The 21,016-nt window shown below is 43.6% G+C and overlaps 1 protein-coding gene across 1 annotated transcript in view; it reads left to right on the top strand.

Annotated features, from left to right (window-relative positions):
- MCF2L2 (MCF.2 cell line derived transforming sequence-like 2) overlaps positions 1–21,016 on the top strand; it is a gene marked incomplete at both ends in the record, with an annotated part of 141,691 nt that overhangs the window by 21,178 nt on the left and 99,497 nt on the right. Inside the window, 6 exons of the mRNA XM_084267614.1 lie at positions 4,160–4,274; positions 11,543–11,633; positions 12,776–12,895; positions 17,512–17,628; positions 20,303–20,452; positions 20,845–20,969. Of these exons, the coding sequence (XP_084123740.1) occupies positions 4,160–4,274; positions 11,543–11,633; positions 12,776–12,895; positions 17,512–17,628; positions 20,303–20,452; positions 20,845–20,969 (718 nt within the window). The remainder of the gene's footprint in view (positions 1–4,159; positions 4,275–11,542; positions 11,634–12,775; positions 12,896–17,511; positions 17,629–20,302; positions 20,453–20,844; positions 20,970–21,016) is intronic.

Genomic DNA, 21,016 nt, shown 5'->3' on the forward strand with positions numbered 1-21,016 from the left:
CTGGCTTCCCTGAGGCAGGTCAGGACTGAGCCCTGTGTTAGGTCAGCAAGAGGATAGCCCTGAGCCTCCCCTCTGGCAAGCTGAACCTCCAATGCTTGTGGCTGCTGCTTGCAACCACCACTGCCACCAGCTGTTCCTTCCCTGGCCCGGCACCAGCATTTGGAGCTGCCAGGAGGTACCGGAGGTGGCTGGGTGGCTTCAAGAGCGCTGCAGAGTGGCATCTAATGGTGCCTGGAGGAGCTGCAAGCCAGCGAGGCGGGCCCGTGCTTTGCATGAAGGCAGCATGGCCGTGCTCCTGATCCCTATTTCTCCGCATATCTCGTTCTCCTGACTGCACTAAACTGAAGCAGTTGCTCGCTCGTCTCACGGGGCTCTTGTGCTCAGCTCCTGCCTCGCATTGCTCTGGCTTTGTCAAGCTGGTTTCTTCCTGGCAGTCCTGGGGCATCCTTATCTTGCTGCTGACAGGAGCAGATGTGCCTCAGCTGGCTGCAATGCCACCCTCTCAGCTTTGTGCTCTGCTCAGCACTTCTTTTCTGTCAGCTTCCTCCTGCCCTCACTTTCTACTTAAAACGTCTTCTCTCTTTTTTTTTCTTTTTTGTTTCCTTTGAGTACTGCTTTTTCTTCTGTTTCTGCCCCTGTCTCCCTTATGATGTGTCATTGCTTAGCTGAACCCAGGACGTGATGGACTGTAAAACTTTCTGTTTAGCAATTACTTTTTTAGAAGTGATGCCCAGGAGTGTGGGGGTTATGTGTGGTCCCAGCAAGTCCAAGAACTGTAGAGAGCATGCCCTTGAGGCCAAATTCCAAGCACTCAGCTGTGGAGCTGATTGGAGACTGTCCCTGCTGGGTTTTAGTTTCTCTCTGCCTTTCCAAGATGTTGAGTAGCCAGTTAAAGTATTTCAAGGACCGGAAGGAATCCGGTAGTGGCAGCTCCTCAGAAAGCAAGGATGGCCCAGGAAAAAAAATGGGCTGCAGTTTGTCAATTCACATTCTGCAGGAATTTGCATACTGCAGCAAATCTTGGTTTTTAGTGTCAGGAGAAAAACAACATGCATTAGCATTTAGATGTATGGAACTGATCTCTCATCCAGAGGAGAGAGTTTTCCAAACACCCTTCATATATAAGGAGCTTCCCTTATATCCCTCAACATGTTATCTTGCTAGATACATGGATAAACTGATACAGATTTTTTTTCCTTGTAACCCAGCTACTGCTCAAAGTTCAGATATGGGCAGGAACAGCCCATTCCTAACACTTGTGGTGTTTGTCCTTCAGACATTCCTGACTTCTCCTTGTCATAACATCTAACAATTGCTTATCACAAAACTCCCTCAAACTTCACCTTGATTTTATGGTATGGCAGGAACTGGATTTTTCCTTGTTTATTTCCTTGTTTGAAATATAGCTATATTCAAGAACCTTCTGAGTGGTCTTCTGTTTTGGTTGCAGCACTAAGTGCTACCTTCACCTTGGAGAATGGGTTGGAGCCCCAGAGCTGTTACGGGTGTTTGGCATGTCAGAGGCAAGGAGCTCCTTGCTCCTAGTTGGATGCTCTGAGGCTGCTCCTAAGCATCCTTCTAGATTTGTTGCCAGTGGTGGAGGGAAGAAGCCAGTGCTTAGCATTCTTGCATCCATTCCTTGGCTTTTTATAGGAGAAGATCCCATGACAAAAATACACACCCACATATCTGCAGTGTGTCATCAGCCAGCCTCTTCCAGCTCAGGGAAAAGAGGCCAGAGGAAGAAGAGCATGTGTGAATGTGGATGCAAGAGAAAGGGAAGGTGAAAGGGACACAGAGACCCTTGTCAGCAGGAGCAGTAGCAGTGCCATGTGAAACTTGTGGTTTAAGCAATTTTTGAGTATAGCTGCAGGCAGGCTCTGGGGTGTTGAAGGTGGGTACCCAGGGAATCTTTGCCTTACCCTCCAGGGGCAAATAGCGCTGCTTTAAACCAAAACATTCCAGGTTACCACATCTCTGCCACTTAGGGCATCTTCCCGTAGCTTCAATATGTGAATGGGGAAGCGCGGTGCCCGGATCCGTGTGTATGAGTGCCAGAGACCATCCATGAAATACCACAGACCATCGGGAAGCAGACGCGCTTCCCGATCCCTCCTCCTGGCCCTTACTGCCTGTGTCCAGAAGAGGTCAGTAGGGATCTGTAACGCCATCCCCGCTGGGTACCTGCTGATGGAGCTCCTCCTGGTCTCCTCGGAAAATTCTGACTACATTTGCATGGCAGCATGTTCTGTGTCGCTGCTGGCTGCAGCCAGTGCAGCTGGAGCACCCTGAGATGGAGCTGCTGTGCGTCAGCGTTTGGCCTCATCCCAGGGCCGCTGTGGAGGTCGATGTGGGGAGCCGTGGCTCTGCTCAGCGTTTGAAGTCTGATTCACTGTGCCACCTTTGCTTTTGACTGAGAGCCTTTTGGGTCTCTCTAGGCCTGGCTTCTGCCTTGCAGGGCGAGCTCAGTGGGTGACCTAACACAACTGAGTCATTTTCAGATCTAATTAAAACAATAATCAGCTTTCAGAAAGGAAAATAAGGGTTAAAGGTAGTGTCCTGCCACAGCCACCGTGGTGCCAGTTGTCAAGAGGGAAAAGGGTTTCCTTGTTCAGAATTCCTGTTTTCTAGCACTCTCATTTTGACTTTATGCAAACCTTGTGGTGTTTGGCACCCAGCTCTCTGTGGCCAGGCAGCATGGAAGGGACCTTAAATAATCCAGCTGAGGAGGGCTGGGCAGAGGCAGGATCAGGACTAGCAAGGGACTACACAGAAGTGGCTAGGGATTACTGGAGCATCTCTTTGCAATAACTACCAAAGCAAGAGCAGCTGGTTCATGGCATCAGCTGTGGTTAGCAGCAGGGAAAGGGAATGGTTTGTTGGGGGCAGCCTGGAAACCAGCTTAGTTTTTGAGGATTTAGAGGGTACTTCTGAGGAATGAAGGCTCCTAGGTTTTCCTTAAGTCTGTTTTCTACGATGTTCTTAATGGGATAACTTACTGGATATTTTCCTTGAGGAAGATAACTTTCTCTCTCCTTCCTTTTCTCTCTCCTTCCTCTCTTCCCTTCACTAAGGGAAACCTAGGCCATGGCTATTCCTTGGACAAAAAAAAATCTTCTATGTATAACAAATGACTAAGAAAACTGGGTGTGGACTAGGCAGAGTATTGGGTTTGTAGAAAATTCCTCAGGCTGGTGCCAAAAATAGGCTTCTGTAGAGCTTGCAGAGGAAGGAGAGATTTGGGGAAAAGCACATGCTTAATGCCCTAAGCAGCACGAAGCAATAAGGTACCTGTAACAAAACCTGTAACAAAAATCTTGTTGTATTTCTTTATGGCCTCACTGGTTTGCTCTTGGCTCTGAGACCAAGTTGGTGAGAGAAATCCTGTTAACTCCTGTGTGGTTTGAGTGATGCCCAGATTTACCAGCAGAACCAAGTTAGGAAGTAAACAGATTTTGTACGTACTGCAACATGTAGAGCTGAGTGTTGTGTCAGGGTAACAGTAAAGACTGATGGGTTCTAAGGGACCCTGCTCCATGCTTCACATAGCTCTGGTGGAGTTTGAATACTGTTGTTTGGATCAGGGAGTCCCTCAGATAAGGACTCTTCTTGACCTTGCTGCTTATGACATTCCTGTCCTATTTAGTGGAAGCTTGATGCAAATAAACAAACCCAGAGCAAAACTTCATGCACTTTGAGAATTTTTTTGTTAAAGACCTAAGACTGGGTTGATCCCAGGCTTGTGTCATGGGTTATATGTGTGTATTCAAAGCTCATGTGCTCTATTACTTCATTTCCTTTAATGTCTAGAAGGAAATCGAAGTGTGCTGTGCCTGTATGTAGGGAAATGTTGTAATAGCCCAAGAAATTATTTGGAAGTGGGAACTAAAGAACTTCAGAAAGCCCTTAGGTGGAATTATGTGGAAGGTTCATGAAAAAGCTGTGAATAAGCAGGAGATACTGGAATATCAACTGGAGTAAACTGAAGTAATGAAACTCCAGTGAGCTATAATGTCAAATGGGAAGCTGATCACATACATACGTATTGGATCTGGGCACTCTTCAGTGTCGGATGTCCCAGTATTTCCCACTTGAGTACTGACTCATCTATCCAAAGGCACAAAATCACCCTCTAATCTCTACTACTTTTCTTTTGCAGGAGGAAGGGGGAAAGATGGGGCCCCCATTATTACCTTTCCAGAATTTTCAGGATTCAGTGAAATACCAGATGAAGATTTTCTGAACGTGGTCACATATCTAACCAGCATCCCCAGGTGAGGCAAAGCACAAATGTCTGTTGATTTCCTGGAGAGCTCTGCTTCCTTGGTGGCTCACTGCTTTTAGTGGTGCTCCCAGGACGTACTGATACTTTACATCCACCCAGTCAAGTGAAACTTCCCTATGTACAGGGCGCCTTAGAAAGCACTTACATTGTTTGGATGGAGAAGAAAGCTTCATGGAGGACAAGTTTCTGCTCAGGGCTTGAACTGGGTGGGAGGAGATGCAGGTCTGAAGAGGGGCAGAAGGGTCACTTGTAAAAATCCTCAGGGGCCCTGGATGTGAAGAGGGAAAGGTTGCATCTGGAAGATGCCAAACTTACATGGGTCCTGTTACTGCTTATTCTCGGAGTGCATCTTTCTGTGTGAGCTTTCTCTTTCCTGAGAAAGCATGTTAGGTGCCTGTGAGCTTACTTATGCTTCACTTAGTGGCAGATTGCTCCACAGCTAGGATGTTTTCCTTGCAGCTATGCAAGGACAGCAAAACAAACTCGCTTCCATGGCTCTGAGGAAATGTACTAAGGCATGGCTGCTGAATTACTTTTTGTTTATCTAGAAAGAGAGCTTAATATTTTTTCAGTCCCCCATCCCATCTCTGGACTGTGGTTGCTTGTGCCGGTTAGAAGCACATCAGGGATTTATTATTTCCTGTGGTCTTGTGTATAAAGGTGCTTAGAGGATGATGTGGGGAAAACGTGCCTCCTTCAAGTCTGAGTAAGAAGTTTTCCAGCTCCACCTACATGTATTCCCCGTAGCCAGCTGCCAAAGCAAGCTTAGAGAAACCACACGCTGTGAACTTAACAGCTTCATTGTTTCCCTCTGCTCTGTGGGGCTTTTGTTCTGCCAGGAGAAACTCTGTTTTATGTATTTCTTCACTAGCTTCAGGACTGGGAAGATGACCAGCTTCAGGGTTCATAAAAATACAATAGTAGCTGAGCAAAACACAAAACTGGCTTGCCACTTCTTTGTATTTGGTGTGCTGGTGGCAGCCCTAATAGTGTTCTCATATGTTGGGGAACTAGCACCTTTCACTGCCAATATGATAGCCAGAAATGCTTTGTGATTCTTCAGCCTGTCTGAAAGCCCAAAATACGGAGGAATTAAAAAGAAATTAGCTAAACTGATGAAGGATAGCTATCAATGGCAGCTGAATACAATGGCTCAGATGCAAATTCTGGCTGAAGAAACCCTTATGCTCCTTAATGCGGGGACTTGGGAGGATATATCAAGAGAAAGATGGTCCTTCTCACTTTCCTTCTGCTTTTGTCTCAGTATCTGCTGCAAATCAACACTGGAGACAGTGTTATTGGGCTAGATGGGCCTTTGCTTCAGTTTATCACTTTTGTGTTTTCTCTTCCCACAAGGAATCCCAGAGCAATGCACAAAAAATGATGAAATAAGTTTCAAAACTTCTTAGGTCAAGAGAGCTGCAAAATGCCTGTTATAGATGAGGTATATATAAACAATATCTTATGCTATAGACAGGCTTACCAAAACCTGTTTTGAATACGTGATTATTCAGTTTGACTTAAATGACCTGTTCAAGGTCAGTGGTAGGCTGGAGTTTGAACTCCTGTTTCCTGTGTACCAGCACATTGGTTTGACTCCTAGGTTCAATCTTAGATCACATCATAGAGGTGTGATTTTTCCAGGAAGCTTGCTAGTCCTTATTGCGGTGCTTTTAGAAAGACTATGTTTCTTGAGTCATGATTTGAAACTTGCCACCCTTTATGTAGATGGTGAGGGACAAAGGTGTTCATTTAGAAGAGGAAGAACCTGAACAACAAGCTTTGGCTGTGGGATTTATGATTATAATTATATGATTTATGATTATAATTATACTTATGCCACACTTAGTGTGGCATAAGTAGTGGACCTGTTTGGGTGTAGTAGAGGCTTGTTAATCTGTAGTTGGCTGGTCCATGCATAGAGAGTGTCTCTGTCACGCAGCTCAGCAAACAGTGAAGGGACCGGATTGTTACTGTCATCAGCACTAGAGTATTGCATAACACTGCACATTACAGCAGCATTCCTGTATGTGTTGTTTCACTGCTACTACTGCAGCTTTTCATTCTTGAGGTAGCTGTGCAGGTATCAAACAAAGTGATTAAGAGTAGCCTCTTAACTCTTGTGGAGTTATGGCCATGGATCAGGTAAGATGAAATATGGTTTGAAAAACAGTTCACTGTGTTTATCATAGAAAATAATTTATTATTCACAGCTTTGTGTTGTCATTTTGCCCCAGACAGCAGCTAAGCACCATGCAGCCACTTGCTTACTTCCCTGTGGTGGGATAAGGGAGAGATTTGGAAGAGTGAGAACACATGGATTGATATAAAGACAGTTTAATAGGGAAACCAAAAGCCACACATGCCAGCAAACTGATAAATTCATTCCCCACTTCTCATGGGCAGGCAGGTGTTCAGCCATCTCCAGCAAAGCAGGCCTCCATCACGAATAGCAGTAACTTAGGAAGACAAACAGCATTGCTGTTGAATGTCCCTCCTTTCCTTGCTGCAACTGGGATCAGTTGTCCTGGCTGTGTCCCCTCCAACTCCTTGTGCACCCCCAGCGTGCTGCTGGTGGGGTGGGGTGAGGAGCAGCAGAGGCCTTGGCTCTGTGTGAGCGCTGCTCAGCAGGAATGAAAACATCTCTGTGTCACCAATGCTGCTCTCGGAACAAATCCAGAATTCAGCCCTGTAGCTGTAGAAAACCAGGTGCCCCAGCCAAAGTTCAGTGGGCTAGTTAAGTCTGCATCAACTCTTAGGCAAATGTAGAGCAAACTTGTCTTCTGTTGTGTCTGTTTCTGCACATCTTGTTGAATGAGGTTTGTGGCAGTTGTGGAGATAAGACCTGTGGTTGCATACGACACAACTCTGAGTACCTTTTGGAAGTTTCTCTAGAACAATTGATCTTCTGTGCCCATGTGAAAAAAAGAAATTGAAAAGATAAAAGGGAGATGCTGTTATTCAGACACGTAGGTGTGCACTTGTCTCTGACACTGCTGAGAGAAACCAGCTGTGGCATACCACAGTGTTTTGGGGTAAGCTGTAAGTAAACCTTGCACCTTGATCATGGACACGTACTTGAAATACAGCACAGGTCTCACTAAGTGACTCCTGATCTACATGTCTGAGGAACTTCTAGAGTTACACTCAGGCCTGAGGCAGAGGGGCAAGTTTTACTTGGCACAAGTATTTTTGTTTGTCTAAATCACAGTAGTGCTTGCTGCTTTTGGCAGATGCTGACTTGTCAGTTACTTCCACTGCAGTTTGCTCACCAAGGGTACAATTCTGAGTTCATTTAGGCCTCTAATCCTCCAGGTATGCTCCTCTTCAAAGGCCTTTAGCCAGACTTCAGTCAAACCAGGCAGATAGGCAAGACAGGAGTTTCTATGTGCAGTCAGCTTCTGCAAATATGGTGCTTATGGATAGTTATTTGAGGTTTAGCCACACGATAAATTCTGTGAAGAACAGATTTTTCTCCTTTTTATCAACCTGATGCTAGCTGAAGGGTGTATTTCTTTTGACCAGCATCAGTATTTTAGCTTCAGCTCACACACCAACTTTGGTCATTCTGTTATAAATTGCAGGTTTACAGTGGAAGCTCATCAGGCTTGGACCCAGTTCTGTGTCCAGTTACTGTCTGAGAAGTACAACACAGATACAGATTGCTTGTGGGAGTCTAAGCTGAAAATATGATTAGATACAGATTGCAACACATGTTCTCTGTTTCCTTGGAGCAGAGGCCGTGTGTTGGTGATCCATTTGAATAATGTCCTCTGATGTTCCCATCTTTCTGCTGTTTTAACAAAGTTCTCAAATTAATGTGGCTGTCAAATATATAAGGCATATTAAAGAGATGGCCTTTTTCAGTGTCATCTAAAGATGTAACCATTAAAAGATTTGCATTAACTTATTTCCCCTTTGTTTCTCACTATATTTCGACTTTGTTCTAAACAATAGCCCCATTTCAATAATGCCCTGTAAGCAACATGGATGTTGAATTGTTCTCTTGAAATATTAGTCACTACAAGCCCTTTTTTTATTTGTTCTGGTTAATCAGGTATTGGCATCAAATCATCTTCCCTGTAAGTGCAAAGAAACCGAGGTGGGACGTGCATCTTGTGATTACTCATTTCTCTGGTGGTTTGAAGAACCACAGATAGAGGAGCTAACCTCCACCTGCATGGGGCCAGAGCATGTTTCAGCCTGTGCTTTAACGAGAGGTTGGCGAGGGTGCTGGGATTGTTTTTAGGAGCACTGGGTTGTGCCAATTGGTAGTGTATTATCAGTAGCAAGTGTTTGGTCTTTAGTCTGGATTAGACAGAAGCAGTAGATAGTGTGTAGGAGAGCGTTCAAGTATTTGCTAATGAGTATGATCCTGTCTTCAGACAGCAGTCAGAGTTGACTGGATTGTCTCCTGTTCCCTAGGCCAGGGAACTGGGTGCAACCCACATGAGCCTGGTTCTATTCATACAGCTTCTTTTATGGCTTTTGGGGTGGTGGGCTTTTGTGTTATCTGGAAGACTGGGGGCTTGTTTCCAGCTTCATCCGCAGTAACTGGAGTAACTGGGGCTGCTGTTGGCACGGGGATGGACAGACCCCTGGGCACAGGGTGGCTACAGCTCTGATGCTGAAGAATTCAGGATTCACACCACCCCAGCCTTTTAACTGGAGTGAGAGGCTATGAGAGGGTACTAAATGGGAACAGAGAAGCAAAATACCACCTTTCTTCTCCTTTCCCTTGTGCTCAGGAGTCACAAGGGAAAGGAGAAGAAAGGTGGTATTTTGCTTATGGTATGTGACTCCTGAGAACTTCATAGTTTCTTTCTGTAGTGATATACATTTGTTGGCAAATTACTGAACAAAAAAGACTTTTGACATGTATCAGGCAAGCAAAGGAGGAAAATGGCACATGGTGCTCTGCTCATTTTTGATTTCTTGACCTATCAGCAAGTCTACCCCAACTTTCTCTCTTTGAGATGTAACCAGAACTCCTTGCACCTCACCTATCATATCTCCATTTGGCTTGACAGGTGCCCTGTCCACAGAGATGCTGCCTGCTGCTCTGGAGGGTGAGGCTGATTCACCCAGGCCTTTTGTGCCCACCAGACTTCCAAAGAAGACTTTTTTTTTTTTTTTTTTTTGGTCCCAATCAGTAGAAGCAGTTTGATTAAAACCAGTGCAGATTTTTGGATAGGTTAGGAAGCCATCAAGGTTGAGACAATGGTTGGACTTGATGATCTCAAAGGTCTTTTCCAACCCAGTGATTCTGTGATGTTTGTTTAATTTTTCACACCCTTTCTGTAATGTTCTGCAATACCATTTCTTTGATGTCCTTTCAACTGTGCTTTTCCTAACATCTAGAGCAAACATGTAGATACCATGCTGGGCATTTGTTTCCTTTAAACACTTGTTGGGCTCTTGAATGTTATGCAATTAATAAACAGAAAAGATTTTTTGGATGTGTGTCATGCAAGCTCTGGTTAGACCACACCTCAAGTGCTGTGTTCAGTTTTGGGCCCCTCACTACAAGAAGGACATTGAGATGCTGGAGCATGTCCAGAGAAGGGCAAGGAAGCTGATGAAGGGTCTGGAGCAAAAGTCCTATGCGGGAGCTGGGGCTTTTTACCCTTAAGAAAAGGAGGCTGAGGGAGACCTTATCGCTCTCTACAGCTACCTGAAAGGAGGATGTAGAGAGGTGGGGGTTAGTCTCTTCAGGTAACAAGTGATACAGTTACAGGAAATGGTTTCAAATTGCACCAGGGGAGATTTAAGTTAGATATCAGGAAGAATTGCTTTACCAAAAGAGCTGTCAAGTACAGGAAGGAACAGGCTGCCCAGGGAAGTGGTGGAGTCACCATGCCTGGGGGTATTTAAAAGGTGTATAGATGTTTTGCTTAGGGACATGGTCTAGATGTTGACTAGGCAGAGTTAGGCTATGGTTGGACTTTGGTCTTGTAGATCTCTTCCAACCTAAGTGATTCTATGATTCAAATATTTGTGTTTATATAAAAGGAGAAACTGGTCAATTTTCTTTCCTGTGCTTGAGAGGCTGTTGCAAAACTGTGGCATGAAGAGCTGCATGTTGCACTACTTAAGCAGAAAGGTCATCTGTTGTCACTGAATTTTGTAGTTCTCAGGGAAATGCCTCAGGAAATTCAGCGAGTCTTCCTAGTACCAGCATGAACTATTAGGAATACTCATGTGGTGTCCCAGATTTGCACAATATTTTGGCTTCCAGGTTGTTGCTCTTGATCCTGAGGAGTTGCAGAGCCGCAGAGTTGGTGGTGTTGGTACTCAGCAGTGGATTATGGACAGGAGTTTGCACAAAATGACCCATCAAAATCATGTTCCTAGGACGTTTCCTGGATGAACAGTGGTAAAGGGATCAAGGAAATACTTCATACAGCTTCTTAGTCTTAATCTCTAATTAGATACTTGATTGCAGTGTGTTCTTTGATTATGATGATGATTATACTCTGACTGCCTCTGTCCAGCGATGACTGAGCCAACATGTTATAATGAAGTTTCTGGAGATTTTCCTCTGTGTGCTTATTAGCTTCCAGAGACTTCTCTCCACTGCCAAGCACTCTTGGAATGCAGGGAGCAGAGAAGTCCCACTGAAGCTGGGATGGAGCATTACATTGCTGCCTCATAGATCCTCCTTGAAAAGTACTGGGAAGGGACAGTATGCTTTTGAATGACTTGTGACCCTAGAACCAGTTCGTGTTTGGCAAGGTGTAACTTCAGTCCTCGCTTTGCCTACCAGAATTCCTGGGGCACTGTGCATGCATTGAGGTGGTGACAGTGGGGAGATACTGACTCCCTGCAGCCAAGTGCCCCTGCCAGATGTCAGCACACTTGAAGAATAGAGACTGGAGTGGGGTGTCTTAGTAACTGGAATTACCTTGCAGGGAAAACATCTGAGGCTTTTTGCCTTCAATACAGCACCGTGTAGTTTGTGATCCTGAACTGTTCACATCACTGAGGTCTGGCAGCAGAGTGGCACAGCAGTTGAGAGATTTAACAGCTAAGATATTCGCACTGTGTGAGCTGTGAGCCCTGCACTGGAGAGGGGAAGATTTCCCAGCTCCTGTTTGCATGTGAATTTCTGCCAAATTCATTCTTTCCACTGTACATTGCGTTTTCATAATGGGCTTAGAGGGCGATCTGACAGAGGCTGTGTCTTGCTGCAGTATGCTTCCTTGGAATGGGGCTATCTCTGTATAACCCAGCATACTTATTCATCTGTTTTTGCAGTCTGGAGGCTGCCAGCATCGGATTCATCATCATCATAGACAGACGACGGGACAAATGGAGCGCAGTCAAAGCTTCCCTGACACGGATAGCAGTAAGTGCTTCCTTTTGTTATTCATTCTCTAGATATTAAAACTATATGCTGAACCTTCAGCACAGGATACAGTCTTGTGTGCTAATTTTTAGCTGTGGATGCAGATTCTCCCTTGCCCTAAAGCTCATGAGTGTTAAATAAGAGGCTGCAGTAACGAATTGCATAGCCTTGTTTACTACTGAGTTAGGACAAATTCCTTATTTGCTGCAATATAAACTTTAGTAATTTGGAGTTGGTTCCTAGAAGCAAATGACAGAGGTACCCTTCTGCACACTCAGGAGTGATGCCACTGCCTGCTTATGAAAGAAACAGGTCCCAAGGGACTTGTGTTTGCATGGTAGTATCTTTGTCGTAGACTCTTAATAGCTTACTAAATCTCATTTGCAAAAGTCAGAGCTAATAAATCAGCTGGTTTTATATATCTGTTACCAGGAACATGTGCTGTGTGAGGAGCAAGCACTTACACACAGGTGTAGGATGGACGGACAATTGAGGCAACTTTAAATTCTTTCAAGGAATGCAGACAGATCTGCTTTACATTCTCAGTTCTTTTTAGCTGTTCTCTTCCAGAAATTGTGCTTTTTCGTGCTTGATGAGTTCAGAGGGAGTGTGTGAGAGATGTAGGCTGGGTGTTGCAGATAGGGCCATGTCTGATGAAGGTGTTGAGAGCTTGTATGTGGCAAAGAAGTTTAAAACCCTTTTCCACAGTGAGAAGGTAGGTCAGCCTGGGGAAGTCATCTGTGCCACTAGCTTCTTTTACCAAGCCCAACATGAGTAGCCAGTTCAGCTGTCTGGGGCCTGCAGCCTAACAAAATGGGAAAATCTGTGGTTTGGTAGTGCAAGGAGGAGCTTGGTGTGGTTCGGATCTGGAAGGCCCAAGGCAGAAACTTTAGAGCTCTGTGCTAAAACCGTATCAGAAAGCAACGTATGGCTGGGCAGTAAATCCATGGGGTGGTCTTTCCGTTGGCTTTGGAGACACTGACAATGGTGAATGAACCAGCTGATACTATTAGCAGCTGGACTGAGTAAGGTTCAGTAAGACTTACCTGCTTTGCCCCTTCTGGGAAACACTTGGGTGAAAGTTCTCCTTGCTTTCCTGTAAGGCAGAGTCCTGCCTTCTAATAGTCCTGGGTTTCTCACAGGGAGCGTTTCCAGGAAACCTGCAGCTGGTGTTTGTCCTGCGACCCTCCCGCTTCATCCAGAGGACAATCGCTGACATCGGCATTAAACTCTACCGGGATGACTTTAAAATGAAGGTACCGGTAAGCATGTGCATTCCTTGGTCCCTGTGCCTGCCTTCTCTCCGTCTCTGCAATTTCTCATGACCATGACTTGCAAGTAGCAAATGGAGACTTTGATCCGGGTCTTTAGGGTGTATATAATAGTATATAATGTACATAATCCCCAAGAGCTAATTGCCAGAAGGAGCTTCACAGTATTTAATGGGCATGTTCCCCCACAGAAGGTCAGTGTAGCTATGAAACATGATTTGGTTTTAAAGTACTGACATCTTAACTCAGTGGAGCTGTTCTGATGTGAGATCTACCTCTGCCTACTCCGGTGACAAACAATCATTTAGGACTACAGAGCAACTGAAGGCTAGGGCTGAATTCTGCACTACTTCATGTATTATCTGTGGGACTGCTGACAATCTGTCAGTACCCCTTGCATAGCATTGCCTATTATTAGTGCCTTTTATGACCCCCATGCCCTCAGGATTCCAAGTTTGTTGTTTACTTCCTTGTATGTGTGCTTGGCATATGCTGTGGGTCAATGAAAATGTGATTTGAAGTGGGTTATCAATGCTGAAAGTGTTTACATTTTGGAGAACTCTTTTGGGAGCTGTTCCTAGCTGCGTGCTTGAGTGTGGGTTCAAAGTGTTTTATAAAGTTGAATGGTGATTATTAATGGCATTTCATCCTGCAACAAACTCTTACTGTGTTCCACAATGACTTTACTGGAGTGATTTCACATGACTGTTCTGGATTTTGTTTGTGGTTTTATATTGCTTTGCAAAAGACCCATGGCTCTCCTCCAAAAAATTCTGGCTCTTCCAATACTTGAGTTGGAAGTTGAGGTGTTTAAGACCCTTTGTGCTTCTGCTGAAGTAGCAGCAGTAGTATTCCATTTATTGCAGTGTGTGCAAAAAAGGAACCACAAATATTCATTTGGTTATCATGGATTAAATTACCAGTTTGACTGTAGTTTGGCAAGGGTATTTTTTGGTAACTAAAATGCAACAGTCATCTAAAAAGGTATGTTTTATTACAAAACAAAATCTTTTTATTTTACACTGAAAAAATGGATGTTCTGGTATGTAAAAAGCTACAATCTGTTACCATAGGAACTGTTGTACCAGCAACTGCAGCCTGGGAAGAGGCAACTTCATCAAGGACTGACATTTTTAGCAATTCAGCATCTTCTACACTTTTAGCAATCTATTTGACATCAGTATTGCATTTCAAATCTATCTTGAGACTTTCAAAGTTGGAAGAGAGGTTACTTCTAGGCAGGGGTCAAGCACTGCATTAAGTATTAAATAGTAATTTACCTTTCTTACAGGCAGGAAAATCAATATATGAGTTTAGTTTGGGGTCATCTTGGACGTTCAAACTTTGAGCTGTCTGTCTTAGGTATGTCCACTGAATTCTTAGAGAGCAGTCTTGCAAAAGCTAAGAGCATGAGATGCTTGCTGCTAGATCTGCCTGCCTCCTGCCCAGGTATCTGCAGCCAGCCTGTTACATTTATGTATAGGCTCTCCACATACACCTGAGGCTACTGTAAGATGGTTAAGGTTGTGGGAAAGCTGTTATACACTTTTGGGGTCTGCCATGCTCTCTGGAGGGACCTTTCAGCTGTTTGCAGCCCATTCTAAAAAGATCATCTGGGTATGCCTCTGTGTAGCCCAATTTCAGAATGGGCAGGTTGCTGAGAGCAGTGTCTATTTGTCCCTATAGAAAACAGCATCCAGTGTGCCAAGCACATGAACAGGACCAGAGAGTTCTTGTCTCATGGGAGATCTTTACTCAAGGAATTAGTGTCTGTACCTATACTTAATACCAACATCTTTAAAGTCTTTGCACGTTGTTTGTTCACGTTGTACATTTGGTGCTGTGACAACACGAACGTCCTAACTGGCCCATGGATGGGTTGTGTGTCCTACCACAACTATAAGTGAGTCAGGGCCAGGATGCAAGCATTCAAAAGGGACTTCAGGGTTATGATGTGTGTTTGTTAAACATTTTATCTGAGCTAACAGACTGCAAATATGTTCAGTAAACATTGGATTGAGTAGAAGCCAGAAGATCAAACAGAAGGAGGAGATGCAGGCTGGAATAATAACATGGACACACCAAGGAAATGCAGGATTTTTATGACTTCACAAATGTGGTTAATAAATCCCAAGGTAAATCTCTATTGGGATAGTTATTTGATTAAATACCCTGGAGCAAGTACAGAAAATATTGGAGATATATAGGGGCTCATCTGAGAGAAAACTCTTGGAATTCAGAAGGAACACTCAAAGATTTACCTAAGGAACTTTGCATCATGGGAAGGGAAATAAAGCATCTTCATAGCATACAGAAAAGGCTGAATATCCTCATAGCAGGCACTTTATCCTTTGTAACCTGTGACTTTCCAGATCATGTAACCCATCATATAGGAGCCCTGCTACAGCTCTCTGTTCTGTGCTGACCTGCTTGTGCAGGCCTTCCTCTTCTAAACCACTACTGTCTTGTGTCCCCCCACTTACTGAATGTGGCTGTCTGCAGTCTGACAAGTATGGAAGATGCTAATGCTCTGTAAGATTGGCTTCTTAGATGGATGTTGGATCCCTGCAAGTTGAAGACTTGTGCCCTGTTTGGTAGCATCATAGCTGGCAGCATTAATAGATTTGCTTTGTGGCCCTTGCTGAGTGTATTAGGTTAAAAGAAAAGTGCATGAATATTCTTCTGGAGTTTCAGTGAAGCTTAAGGTATTGAAAGATGTCCAACTTGTCAGCAACATCTCTGATGGGGAAGAGCTACAAAGCAGTAGAGAATTACTCTCTCAAAGGTGATTTGCAATTCAGAGGTGGTGCATAGACTTCACATTCCAGTCTGATGCTATTCCAAGGTGATCTAGTTTTTGAGTTTTCTGGCTTTGATCACAACACAACAGTGTTTGGTAACAGATTTAGGGAATAGCTTTCCCTTTAGTTTTGGCTGAGCTATTTTGTGCTTTCTTCACCTCAGTTTCTTCAACAATAAGGTCTTCTGGCCTCTGTTTTTAGAAGCAGGGGTTAAGGAGAAGAGGAACTGTTGAAAGCAAGAAAGAATCAAGTCAGGGATTCCTTGAGAATATTCAACCCATATGGGTCCACAGGACCAGATGTCTCCCACAACATTCTTGTATCCAAGTTCGGATGTTATGGTCTTGATGGGTACACAACTAGATGGATTTAAAAACTAGTTGCATACTTGGGCTCAGAATGTAGTGGCTTGTGGGTCATAGTTTACTTGGGGGTGGGCAACAAGTGGAGTGGTGTAATGGTATCTGCTGGAACCTGCCCTGTTTAACAACTTTATCAATGATATGTTGCTTCTTCCAGGGCATAGCTTTCCAGTCCCTCCAAGCGGGTAACTGAGCGCATGGAGCCAGGTTGTGCATGCTCTTTAGGACAAGAGATAACTGACACCATGAAACAAGGGCAGTTGTGACTTGTTATAAGGAAGTGGACCAGTCTGCCTAAAGGAGTTGTGCAGTCTCAGTCCTTGAAGGTTTTGAAGACTCAGGTGGACAAAACCCTGAGCAAGCTGGTTTGATCTTGCAGCTGAGGCAACTTTGAGAAAGAAGTTATACTAGAGACCTGAGGTTCCTGCTGACCTGAATTAGCCTAGAATGATTCTGTAATAAAGATTAGATAAAAAACTTTTAATGTTTGTTCTTGTGGCACTTGAAGCACTACAAACCTAGAATATGCCCTCTTGCCTCCATACATCCGTGCTCATCTTCCTGTCCACAGTGCTTGAAAGTGTACTTAGCGTGCTCTCTTGAAGCCTGCTAACAGGCATAGCCAGTTATCCTTTCTTTAAACAGCAGAGTGAAGTAATACAGTTGACATAGACTAATGTCTAAGGCTTAAAACTTCTAGTAATTTATACACAACATCTTGGTTTTCTGTTGCCAAAATCATGGTGTATTTTCTAGCTGTTAGAACAGCAAGGCAGAGTTGGAAATGTGTGTTGTTTGTGTAACCGCTTGTGTTGCCAGATTTACAGTGGCAGCCAAAAGGTAAGACAGGTTACCTGAAGCTTAATGCATATATTTTGCTTTCATTAAGCATGAATAAATAGTAAGGAGACTTTTTAAAGTAAGCAAATGGAGTCAGGTTTGTATCTTCTTTCTCCTTCTTCATTATGGTTTGCAATTGAATAATGCCAGTGAACTCAGCAGATATGTGGTGCCATAGAAAGGAAAACCTTGCTCTTGGCCACGTTTCAGCATTTCCCTGGATCAGGTGGTTGGTGTTGAGGAAGCTGTTTACTCCTCCATTTCTCTCCAAATAACAAATAATTTCTGTATTTTCTAATTTCATGGAAGTTTGTGTGAACATTATAAATACATACTTTAGCTCTTAATGCTAAGTTGAGGATGCAGTAATTTTGCAATGTGTGCAAGTTTTATGGTTAGTTGAGGAATGGCCATGTACATATTGAAAAGGCAAAGTCTGGTGGAGATAAACTGTTGCTGTTGCATAAAGAAATCCATGATGAGATCTTACTGCCATGGTGAAACTGCATTTTGGTCATAGGTGTTTAAGGCAAACCCAGGTCCTAGGAGCAATGATTGAAAGGGCTTGTTATGTCTCAGTTCGTTGTGTTTGGATTTGTTTCAGATCATCATGTTAAATTCTGTCTCTGATCTGCATGGCTATATTGACAAAAGTCAGCTGACCCGGGAGCTGGGAGGAACCTTGGAGTATGGCCACAGTCAGTGGATACATCACCGAACTGTGAGTGCTGGCGTTGGTATTCTACATGTCTACACCCAGAGTTGTCCAAATGACACATGCGGAGTAACCATTAAGTACTAACTCTGCAGCTGCATTTCAGCCTATAGATTCTGCTAGGGGTTCATTGAAAGAGGAAATCCGTGACTCAGAAAGGTAAATTCCCCATGAGTTCACAGGAGTAGAAACCTGTATCTCTGACCTGGATTAGGGCCTAACAATGTCATAGTACTCTTACTCAGCAAGGCCCTTTGGCACCTTCTTAGCTGTTGAATAATTGATGAAATTCATAGGCCTTCAGCTCATGGTTGAAGCTGAACATATGCTTTAGCACTTAACTGAATTAAAGCTCGAGATTCTCACTTTAATGATTAATTATGTCCATGTTTTTAGGAGAAGAAAAATACTCAAGGCACCAGATTTTGTTTTCCTCTGCTTTCCTTTCTGTGCTGTGTAAACATGCACTCCAACTGGGTCGTATTTTGAATAAGTGAAGAACAGTTAATAGCTGTAGGGAGGCAGAAAGACTTTTTATTCTGTTGCTTTTGAGGAAACTTGTTATGAGTTTGTTCCCTTTTTGGGTTGGTTAAATTGCTAAACAGCAATTTATGGTACCTAGAAAAGGTGACCACTTACAAAAAACAGAGCCCATACTCTGTCACATCAGCAGCTAAAATATTGTCTCATCCTATCCAAGCAAAAGTGGGACATGATCCTGGAAAACGAATTAATTTCTCAGGACAGGCTTATATGTTAAAAGTATCAAAAATATGAAACTGTCCTTGCAGGACGGGTGAGTCTAAAGGAATGAATCACCTGTGTGAACTTTCAAACAGCTGAAGGCTTCCAAAAAAAAGGAAGGAAAGTAAAAATAGGCACCAAAAAAGCTGCATCGTTTCTTAATGACAGAGGCTTACATAAAGCATGAATATATAGTTTAAAAGCATAAATAAAGTGAGTTAAGATTTGAGGTGAGAGTGACTATGTAATTCTCAGATCTTTCAGTTACATTTGTTTGAAGAACTCTTACCAAGCAGAGAGACTTGAACCCCCCCAGACATAAAACGTGAATGAAGTAACGTATGTGAACTCGTACGTGATGAAACTATTTATATGAAACAATGTTTTGCTCATCCCTGAGAGGGTGGGGGCAAGCGTGCTATTAAGTGAAACCCTGATAAGGAGAAGAGGCTGTCATCTGGGATGTGTCAACATCCGTGGCACCTTGGAACAGCCTGCCTTTCAGTTAGAGCTACTGCCTTCTTCCCCTTTGCTTCTCTCAGTGCTCTCATTTCTCGGTTGTGATACTGCAATTTCACAACACTTGTTCTTTGTTTCTGTTTTCTTATCTTGAATGGCTTGGATACTATGAGATTTTTTTGCCCAGAGTATGTTTTTGGCTATGAGTTTACAGATTTTGGTGGTGGATGACTCTACCTGCATTGCAGTCAGAAGAAGGATGTTTCAGCCAACTCAGTTTCACTCAGTTTCAGTGCTCAGAACAGCAGGCTACAGCTGTGAAGCACTAAGCCAGAGCATATGTGGGTCTGTACTGCTCATGTTGAAAGCAGACATGAATTTATAGGGGAAAAAGGGAAGAAAGCCATGAACCCTGCTAGCACTGCCTTATGAGGCCTGTTTCAGATAGCATATATAGAATGTAAGCTCTCTTTGCACCTTTTGAATTATGATCTATCTCAGTTTGATTTTCACAGAGCACAGAACGTAACTTTGCAACTGCAATAGTTGCAAATGATGAATTACCATCATTGCTGGAGAAGAGAATGCAACTTGCAGCACCTGTGTAGTGTTTGAGAGGGTGTAAGCACATCCCTGCTGCTGGTGACTTGACCCAAACCATTCGGCGCTGTAGATCCAAAAGCATAAAGAACAGAGCTATGCAGGACAACACAGTCCCTAAAGAAACTGGGGCATGATCATGAAAAACATGCCATGCAGTTACTTGCTACTAGATACAAACATTTTAATTGCATCTCACAAGCCTTAACAGTTCTAGCCTGAAAAATCAGCATTCTTTTCCTCTTTAATCTGCCTTCACTTGTAACTTTCTTCAGTAAAACCAGATTTCTGGCCAGCTTTGTGCTGGAGCACCCAAGTGATAAAGAAACAAACACTCCCATGAATTTCTGCATTTTAACTGTATTTCCAGTGAAGTTGTTCTTGTATTTGTGTACTAATGTGAACAGGTGAGGAGGAGTGACTGGAATGTGCCTGGTACAGATGGGTGGGATGGGAGATGCGTGTTTTCAGAAGTTGGAAGACAGATTGCTGCTGAGTGGACAATGGCTGTGTAAATATATACATAAAAAGGCTCTGTTGCATGCACTTTCAGAGTCTCCTCATGTTAAAGCCTTGATTAAGATTTTAAACACAGCAGAATTTCCCAGCAGGCAGAGAATCCGAAGTTCCAGTCATGGCTGTGAAGCTGATGTCCACTGTGGTTTCATCATGTCTGTTAAGCTCTGGGAGTTCCCCACTTGGTTCATGGAGATGCTAATACTTGTAGATAGGCCTGTGAAAAAGTAATTTGTGACACAGAATTTAATTTGCAACTTCTAACATATCCACCCAAGAGAGGGCAACGTGGCCAGCTTTACAGGTGTTGGTAAAGGGCGAAGGGTAAACAGCCTGTGACTTTGTGCTCCTGCTTTTCCAGGCTATTGAGAACTTTGCAATGACAGTGAAAACAACAGCACAGATGTTACAGACCTTTGGAACAGACCTGGCAGAGACTGAACTTCCCAACGATGTGCAGTGTACAGAGGAGCTCCTTTCCGCACACACTGACCACCACAGCAAGCTGAAGGTGAATGTTGTCCCATGACTGCTCCATCAGTGTAGTACACGATTTTTTTAATTCCATTTAACAAAACTTTCTTCCATGATTTGGTCTGAAATCTACTGAAGAACAGAAACCTGGTCTCAGGAGGTCAGTTTTTCATCTAGGAAAAAAGATTGCTGACAGCTTCAGGAATGGTAACAGGGAAATGTTACCTCTGCTATATGAGAGGGTGATACATCTTCTATTCAAAGTAGTCTCTGCATTTCTAGAGACTCATATTTAGTAAGCATTTGTATTTTGGTCCAAGTATTTAATGCTACAAAAGAATCCTCCTTTAGCATGACAATGTTGTCTAAGATAGGTGAGTGTTGTTAGAAAAAGCATGCAATTTGTTTGGCTTGGTTTTTTCCCCTCAGGATGAGCTGAAACTAGCTGTGAAGCAGGGGGCCACCCTGCTGACATGCATCAGGGAGCCAGTCACTCGAAGCGCCAACAGCAAACTCAGCCCAGACGAACTGGAAAACGTGGCAACAGTAGAAAGGTTAGTGAAGCTAGCTTACCTTGTGCAAGCTGCTAATTTAGTCCTAA

The sequence above is a fragment of the Gallinula chloropus genome, assembly GCF_964237585.1.
Source record: "Gallinula chloropus genome assembly, chromosome: 8".
Taxonomy (NCBI): domain Eukaryota; kingdom Metazoa; phylum Chordata; class Aves; order Gruiformes; family Rallidae; genus Gallinula; species Gallinula chloropus.